At 30.0% G+C, this 8,923-nt stretch overlaps 2 protein-coding genes across 2 annotated transcripts; both read right to left on the minus strand.

Moving 5' to 3' along the window:
- Positions 1–3,498, minus strand: LOC132730048 (uncharacterized). Its single transcript, XM_060715896.1, has 4 exons — positions 2,878–3,498; positions 2,012–2,089; positions 1,722–1,817; positions 1–1,130 (listed from the first exon to the last, which is right to left on the minus strand). Exons 1-4 carry the CDS (start codon positions 3,076–3,078, stop codon positions 723–725), a joined length of 783 nt encoding a protein of 260 aa, XP_060571879.1. The 5' UTR covers positions 3,079–3,498; the 3' UTR covers positions 1–722.
- Positions 3,499–3,537: 39 nt separating this feature from the next.
- LOC132730050 (uncharacterized) lies at positions 3,538–8,269 on the minus strand. Its single transcript, XM_060715899.1, has 5 exons — positions 8,017–8,269; positions 6,104–6,394; positions 4,403–4,510; positions 4,066–4,155; positions 3,538–3,933 (listed from the first exon to the last, which is right to left on the minus strand). The coding sequence occupies exons 1-5, from the start codon at positions 8,256–8,258 to the stop codon at positions 3,810–3,812; spliced, it is 855 nt and encodes a 284-aa protein (XP_060571882.1). The 5' UTR covers positions 8,259–8,269; the 3' UTR covers positions 3,538–3,809.
- Between the last annotated feature and the right edge of the window lie 654 nt (positions 8,270–8,923).

Raw genomic sequence — 8,923 nt, forward strand, 5'->3', positions numbered from 1 at the left:
TAATATATTTAATCTTACTTAACATGAAATATAAACCACTTTGACGATAATAATACTGGAGTTCATAATTTGAAATGTGTTAAATAAACACAGATGATTATTGTTTATCTATTTTTTTTTCTTGACATTGCAAATATTCATTAAGTAAAATTCAATATAACATATATTTGTTTCACAAAGCGATATATCTAGCAATGCAAGTAATAAGAGGGATATAATTGTACCAAGATAATGTATTCAACAAATCGTTTCAAATCGACTGATATACGTTTTGTGTTAATTAGAATTCAAACTGAACGCAATTTATTTGAGGTGCGTTTAAACTAGCCATAACTATGTGTATTGTTCAAATATACGAGTATATATATCATGTACATGTATTTGAAACTAAATATTCATCTAAACTATACATAATGATCCGTTGCCTGACTCGATTGTGCTTTTTCTTATATCTAAATAACATTTTTGTATCACCGTTCTCAACCACGAATCCTGTACAATTGTACATTACGATGTAATTAACGAAGATCCAAGGTAAAATAAAAATAATACATGTGCTGTATGTATCCCAAAAAACAATCACGTCAACAAATAAAACAGAACAAAATCAATTGTACTGAATGATTTTATGCTTAAAGCATTATCTATTTCTGTAGCTTTGTGTTTCCAGATTAATCATCTACTGTACTGACAATTGTCGGACAAGAAGATTTATTGCAATTCTAAGTGTCAAGACTTAGTGTAGATGTTAATGTCGTCTCTTTATGGTACATAGATTTTGCTTGCCTCTTACCTGTCTGGCTACCATCCTTTTTTCTTAACTGAAACAATTTATATTTCTTACATTGCACAACACCTTTGCAAAGAAGTGGCCCATCCTTTTCTAAAAAGACAGCAGGCCACACAACGAACTCTACATATGGACCAGACTCTATATATTCTTTGAAAGTATTTCCATCAAATATTTGGTCTGTTTTGCAGTTTTCAAGCGTTAGATATAATGGTGGGTCTTGTATTGCCATCAACCAGCATAATTCGAGACATTGCTGTACAAAAGGTTTGAATGCTTCGGATTCCAACAATGAGGATGGAAGGTGTTTGATCTTTCTTGATAGAGTAACTTTGTATTCCTGTATAATTATATACATATATATGACAAAAAAGTTTCAAGGTCCGATAAACATTTTGTAAAATTTGCCAATATGTAATTTGCATTGCTTTATTTCATTCAAATACATCGGGGAAGTCGAAAACATTTGTATTTTCTCGCAAAACAACTAGGAAACAGAATTAAAAATTGAAGAATTGGTGAAATTGAGACAATATGCCATCATTTAAGTACCCGACTTAAGATAAAATGAACCATGAATGAATCTTTACTGAAGACAATTAAATATCATTGAAGTACTTTTACCTAATTTAACATAAAAGAACCTGTACTAAAGTCAATAGGCTATCATAAAAGTACCTTTACTAAACGCAATAAGCTATCATAAAAAGCCTGTACTACGTACAAAATGCTATCGTTAAAGTACCTTTACTAAAGAAAATATACTATCATAAAAATACTTTTCCTAAAGACATAAACCATCATGAAAGTACCTGTTAAAATACAATAAACTGTTATAAAAGTACTTACCAGAACACAATAAGCGATCATAAATATACATATTCTAAAGATAGTATTATCAAACTAAAGTCAATATGCTATTTTAAAGTACCTTTTCTAAGTCCATGCTTGGTTGTGGAACTTTTTTCCTCTGATCTTTTAATTGCTTTATGAGATCTCGTACTTTCTCTCTATTATGCGAACTTTTCTGAAAATAACTCTTAAAATTTTGAAATGTTATTTTATGTTTACATCTTTTATGTAATAAAGTCATGTTTATATGCTTTTGATTAAATTGATGACTATACAAAATCGTTTTAATTTTTTATACAGAAAAGTAAATTCTGACTGAATTATATAGTGATGAAGGAGTATTTGCAAAGAGGGAAGAAATCGATTTACCCCGTAGAAATCTTCAAGTACTTTACGAATTGTATCTAGTTGTTTCGTGGCAGTTTCTGTCGATAGTGTGAATGCTTCCTAGATGAAAACAGAAACAAACAGACATTTTCCTAGTTCAAATAAAAATTTATAAAAGTGTGATCAGGTTTAGTATAAAGAATACCATCGTCAATTTAGTGCGTGTTGTAATTTGACGTACACGACTATAATGATTTTAAGTGAGAATACTATAAAGTTCCTAAGTTTAACAATATGTAAATGACCTTTGCCAAACCATAAAAATATATATAAAGATAAATAGTTAAGATAATAGTTTTGAAGCACCTGATGCTAGTTTATTTTATGAAAAATGCTTAGATAAATTTCGTTTTTTATTTCATTCTTAATCATGTATATCAAACAGACAATGAATATGATTTTTGATTATGAAAATATTTTTTAATGATTGTTATAAACGTCATGTATGTAAAGGAGACGTAACAAGTAAATGAATAGATAATAATATTTTCATTTTCAAGTACGGGCATACTTTTTCAGAACTTCAAATAAAAAAGCATGACTAAACTTATATAGAAGAAAACGTCGAAATAAGATTTTCTTTAGGGTATCCTTACACCGGGCGCATTTTGTTTAATATATTGGGTACCCAAAGAGGATATTTAATGTGTATATTACCTTTCTGGCGAGGTTATATCAATTAATTTCGTCGATCAATATCCAATCAAAAAGGGGGAAATCTGTATAAATTATTACTTTTTTCCATTATACTTATTAGGTCAGACACTTTTACATGTATTATAGAAAAAGATTTTACAATCATATATTTGTTTATGTTTTTTTTATATATATATAAAGTGTAAGCATACAACAAGAATAGCCAGTAATGTATCTATGATGCGTTTTTCTACCGCATCTTTAAAGACATCAACAGTTTGTAGGTATGCGAAGGCATCCGTCCATTGGTTATCGTATAAGTCTGCATACTTTTCAGCAAGTTTGGTTGGTCTATTCTGGTCACTAAGATCTGCTATGTTAGCATTATTATCAGTTAGTCGTACACCTGTCATTTCACGTAATCTGAAATTATCGTTATATAGCAATGTATGCTTCGTTAAAAACTAATTGTTTTTCCATGCAGTACAATATCATTATGCAGAATATTTGAAGAATCTTGAAACGCATGCTAATTCATAAAATCATTTCAACTTCATGCAAGATTCACCCTATCAAGAAAACACACACACAAACACACACACGCACGCACGCACACACAAGCACAAAAACAACTAGGATTAATAAAGTTAATATTATTAATATTGTAGAAGACAATCATTATCCCGAGAGAAATATAAGGCAAAGCTTTCCATTTGCAAACATTTGATTAGCTAAAAACAATATAATTATGTCATAATTTTTTAAATATTGCCTTCCTTCCAAAGTTTTATTGCATCTGTCCTGTGTTTGTTTGACTTCCTCCTCCAGTTCGTTATTTGTCCTAACAAATACAAAGCAATTGACATATAGTTAAGTTTCTTTATTTAATAAAGCATTGCTGTCGATACCCGAGTTTGTTTACATGATATAAAAGGAATATAAAGATACCAAAGATGTGGTCGACTGGATGTATGATTGTTTGATACGGCAATGCTTAGATACATTAAACATAAAATTCTCTGATAAAATGGTATGAATATTGATTTGAAAACAAACATTATGTTTAAATAATATATATAATTAACTATTTTCAAATATGCCTTTTATGTCAAGTTCTTTTTTAAAGAAACTTGTTTGCATGATTTTAATGTAACCCATACTCTGCGAGCTGTTGTATCTTATCATTTCCTTTTCGAAGTTGATCTTTCAGCTGTTGCAATTCTTTGTTCTTTTCTTCAGTTTCTGCTTTAAGCTTGTCAAACTGGGTCCTTAAACAATACAAAGAGCTTATTACGAATCATGTCAAATTCAATTATAACGCAAAAATTATATCGATATTAGAATACACCTTTCAAAAACGACAGTTAGATAATAGTTAATTATGTTACATTTAAACTTACTTAAGTTGACAACGTTCCAGTTTCAAACGATTTCTTTCGGGTCTCGCAGGGTAGTTTCCAGCCATGTCAAATTCGATTGTTTTTATTTTCCTGCAATAATGTATTTTGATTGTTACAAACGGTTCTAATGTTCTTTTATTATAAGGAATTACTATTGTGACATTAGGAAATGCTTAGATACATTATACATAAAATTATCTGCCCAAATAGTATGAATATTGATTAAAACAAACATTATGCTTAAATATAGTATATTATTAACTATTTTCAAATATGCCTTTTATGTCAAGTTCTTTTTTAAAGAAACTTTTTTGCATGATTTTAATGTATCCCATACTTTTCGAGCTGTTTCATCTTATCATTTCTTTCTTTAAGTTGATATTTCAGCTGTTGCAATTCTTTGTTCTGTTCTTCATTTTCTGCTTTAAGTTTGTCAAACTGGGTCCTTAAACAATAGAAATCGCTTATTCAGAGTCAAGTCAAATCCAAATATAATGCAAAGAATAAATCGATTTTCGAATACACTTATCAATTCAAGTCCTTAACAATACAGTAAGATTATAGCAATTATATTACATTTAAACTTACTTACTTAAATTGATAAAGTTTCTGTTTCAAATTATTTCTTTTGGATTTTACAGGGAATTTTTTATCGATGTCAAGTCCCCTTGTCTTAATGTTCCTATAATAATGTATTTTATTGTTACAAACGGTTGCATAGTTTTGTCACTTTTTTTCCTCATTTTCTGTTATAAGGCATTACTATTGTGACCTTAAGAAATGTTTAGATACATTGAACATAAAATTCTCTTACGAAATAGTCTGCATATTGATTTAAAGGAACGTTATGTTTAAATATAGTACATGCATATAATAAGCCATTAATTTTACATGATTTACATCCAATTTTTCTATGCGTGTTTTTACGTTCTGAACTTATTTTCTGTGCGTGAAGTTTGATATTTATGCGTAAATCATACACATAATTGCTTGTGCGTGAAAGGGAACACTTATTTTTATCAAAACATCGGACAATGTTTTATATCATATAACTAAGCTCTAGCTATCTCCATTTCGGAAAAAGAATAAAAAATCACCAGATTGGAGTTTATTTAGACCCCAGGGGCATAATTTGAATAATATTTGTAGTTGTCTAAAATGTTTCATGCAAAATATCTTGGTACTAGCCTTAGAAGCTTCCAAGAGGTCTTCTTGTTTGAAGTCAAAACCTAGGCTTTAGCCTGTTAAGAAAATCTATGTTTCCAAAGGGCAGATCCAATTTGACCCAAGGTTTATAAATTTAGAATGCTTGGTTTAAATGTCGACGGCATTTTTGTACATATTTATAAAATACAGCTATAAGCACTTTTTTCATGTTAAACTGATAAATCCTGTGCTTAACAAGATCTGGAAAAGACCCATTTTTTGTGTGTGGATGCTAGTAATTTACCATTTAAGACATTAAAATTGGCAATATGTTTCGTTCCTGTTTTGTTTCATGGTAAAGCTTTATAAATACGAGTAGAATATCCAATGTCTTTATAATATAATATGTAATTCTTCCAGAAGGATGATACAGTCTAAATACAGTAAGCCTGGATTGTTATTTTACTTGGCATACCTTAATTGTTTGTAGCATGTCCTTGTTTTTCGTAACTAAGGTTAGTTGCCAAAATGATTTTATTTTGTTTTAAAAAACTTATGCTGATAAAATCGTATTCGAACGTTTATAAGTATTTGCATATATACTCAACACGCATTACACATTCTGCACATCTCTGAATTTGGAAGGTATTACCCTTATTTCAAACTAGGCCATATAGTCAAAATAAAAATTAAAAAACTTTCATGCACAGAAACACAAAAAGTCACAATTTCACAATAATGAAAATTAAAACCTAGGGTAACAGTATGGTTAAGTACTTTGTATTAAATTACATTTATTTAATATAAATGATAAAAAAATTGAATAAGACAATAAAACGAAAACCAATTACCCAATGCTTCAAAGTAAAAATTGAATTAAAATATATCGTACCTGTCCTGTAAAGCATCTGTTTTTGCTAAGATCGTTTTGTATTTGTCAGCAGCCTTTTCTTCTTTAAGAATGTTTTGCAAGTGCTCTAAATTTCTTCTCGCCATTTCTTCACCTTGGATCTTTTCTTTTTCAATAGTTTTACATGTAATTTCCAATTCTTTTATTCTTGCTTGGTGGCATTGATTTTCTTTTGAATATTGATTGACTTGGATCTTTAACTGCATTATTTCTGCCTGTTTTGACACAAGATCTTTTTCAACTTTCATTTTTTTCATGTTCTCATAATCTAACCTGAAAATAGTCCACCTCATACTTCAGGTTCACATTCTTCAATAAAAAAAATTGAACAGATAAATAGTATCACCTTCGGGAGCAATGAAATCAACAACACTATCTCACACATACACAGTCTTGTCAAATGCGATCGAAATAACATTCACTGTAAGATATAAATCATTTCAAAGAACCCTTGTATGCAACTAAGAATATCAAATATAAGATTAAAGTTAAGCACAGCATGCAATTTATGATAAAATTCTTTGAATCCATTTTCACCTGAAATAACCAATTTTACTAACTCCGTTTTGTTTTGCCAGGGTAGCTCTAATAAAAACGTGTGCAAATAAATATTCTATCTAACAGTTGCTTTAACAGAATCACTATTAAAGTAGTAATCTAAAACATCAGTTACTTAAAATATAAAGACCTACATCTATTGCACCTTGTAGAACAAGCATGCGCAGTGTTTAGGTTTAGGGGTTTTGTTTTCATAAAATTTATATTAATTAATATCTGAATATTATTTTGTATTATCCATAATGATGTAATACTAAAAATAATTTTCTATATAATGATAAGGTCTAGATGAAAATGCCTTTATAAAGCGTTGAGGTTTTTTTTTTCATGTATACGCACTAACTACATTATATATGCATATTATCCAGTCTGTATAAAATGCATTGAAAGTCTGTATTTTTACAGTAATTTCCCTTTTTAATGATTCATACGGAAAAATAATACTATTGCGCTTGGAACGTCTGATAGCATACATTACTTTCCCCTTCTAAAGTAAATATGACCGCTGGAATAAATAAGCTGGGAAGAAATAGAAAAGCAGAGAGATTTGTTCTGAATTTCAAAATATTTTTTTCAAAATTTCAACTTTAACCAATTTCGTTCGATTTTTTCTAACATTATTGACAGAACAGCGACACTGTTAATGCCATATGTCATTTTTCATTGTTAATGGCAAAGAAATATCTCATTAGGCGCCTCAGTGGAACCACCGATATTTCGTAAGCGAGAACGTTAACTGCCTGACATAAAAAAAGAATAAAGTTTCATAACCTCTGATCCCCTTTCAAAATTCCATTTTATTTAGTTCCGCCCATTGTTTTCTCGTTTAGCGCACACGCACTTTTTACTTGGGGACCTTATGCTGCTTTTCATGGAATTGCACTAACGTGTCACATTGAAGGTTCCATGATAAGAAAGCCTTATAAGAAAGTATTGGGAAAAACAAATAAAATGGAATTTTGTAAAAAATAGGTAACAAGAACATTAAAAACAAACAAAAAATCAAGAATAGGTTTTTAACGTGGAAGTCGACAGTCCGGACGAAAAAGGAGGAATTGCAACTGGTCGGTGAAAAACACTTTGCCTCGGTGGGGGCATTTGTACATAACGTAATCGGTGCGTTACAGGTTTCTGATTAATATGACGCTTATGATGGCAGCTATAAAACAAGATCCGTACTTAAAAAAAGTGTATATTTTTCTGGTCATTCTAGCTAAATCTTACTTATTTGTAAAAAGAAAAACCGCATAAACCTTCAATTCTTACAATGAAAAATATAACCCCTTACGTTAATTGCATCAATATTTTATAGGATCATTAAAATGGTAAATAAAAACCTATTAGAAGCTGATTTATTGCCAATTCCTACTATCTCATGGTTCTTCACAAACCGGTAATGAAGCTTGAAGCAAGTGCCACACATGTATCTACCATAGACGCCACAATTAAAACAGAAGTACAATGCCGGTCTGGGTTCTCCATCGGCAACACAATGAAAGCATTTGTCTGTATCATCATCATTATCATTACCCCTAACTTCGTCACTTCCACATTCGTTTAAACTACTTGACATAGCCATTCTATGAAATGAAACCTAAAGAAAAACGGCATAAAAAATAATTTGCAATATTTTCAATACTACTTTATGTTTTGTAGCAAAAGAAAAATGAATTAAAACTGCATTAAACCGGTATCTCACTGTAAAGGTAGAAAAAAAATCTGCAAAATCGATCGATTTTCAGTTCATCTGTAAAGCTGTTTCTTAAAAAAAAAAAACAAAAAAAAAACGAAACACTATATCTATATGGTGATAAATACTCCTCATTGTTCTTGAAATAATTGATTTAAAAGTCAAGGCCTGCTGAAATTGTTCAACTTGGTAGTTCTCCCTAGCAGACACCATTAAACTTATGGACGTTTAAGTTTAATTCAACGACTTGCACTTGACGACCAAAATAATTTTAAAGTCATTATCATATTTTAAATTATTAAACACGGCTGTTTTGTCATAAATCTTGTTTATCTCATTTCACCTGAAGGGTCAAGACCATATCGAGGGGTGAAAGCGAAAAGGTTCTAAGTGAATTTTCCAAAATTTTACAAGAGAAGCAAAAAACTGTCTATGTTTGTTAAATAGCAAAAGTCCACAACACTTTGATTTTACACATAAAAATGTTTAAGAAACCTGTCTGTCAATGATAATAAAAATTCTTGGAAAGCCTTCACAAACAAGATATTCAATCA

This window comes from Ruditapes philippinarum, unplaced genomic scaffold (assembly GCF_026571515.1).
Source record: "Ruditapes philippinarum isolate M1 unplaced genomic scaffold, ASM2657151v2 ctg2757_1_1_1_1, whole genome shotgun sequence".
NCBI lineage: Eukaryota > Metazoa > Mollusca > Bivalvia > Venerida > Veneridae > Ruditapes > Ruditapes philippinarum.

Excerpts from the sequence above, each read along its gene's own strand:
- LOC132730048 (XM_060715896.1), bottom strand. The coding sequence starts at position 3,078 with ATGACAGGTGTACGACTAACTGATAATAATGCTAACATAGCAGATCTT. Across the intron at positions 2,090-2,877 it reads CATTACTGGCTATTCTTGTT|GAAGCATTCACACTATCGAC; the intron begins GTATGCTTACAC and ends GTTTTCATCTAG. Across the intron at positions 1,131-1,721 it reads CAAGCATGGACTTAGAAAAG|GAATACAAAGTTACTCTATC; the intron begins GTACTTTAAAAT and ends ATAATTATACAG.
- LOC132730050 (XM_060715899.1), bottom strand. The coding sequence starts at position 8,258 with ATGGCTATGTCAAGTAGTTTAAACGAATGTGGAAGTGACGAAGTTAGG. Across the intron at positions 6,395-8,016 it reads AATAAATCAGCTTCTAATAG|GTTAGATTATGAGAACATGA; the intron begins GTTTTTATTTAC and ends GACTATTTTCAG. Across the intron at positions 4,156-4,402 it reads AAGATGAAACAGCTCGAAAA|GAAAATAAAAACAATCGAAT; the intron begins GTATGGGATACA and ends ACATTATTGCAG.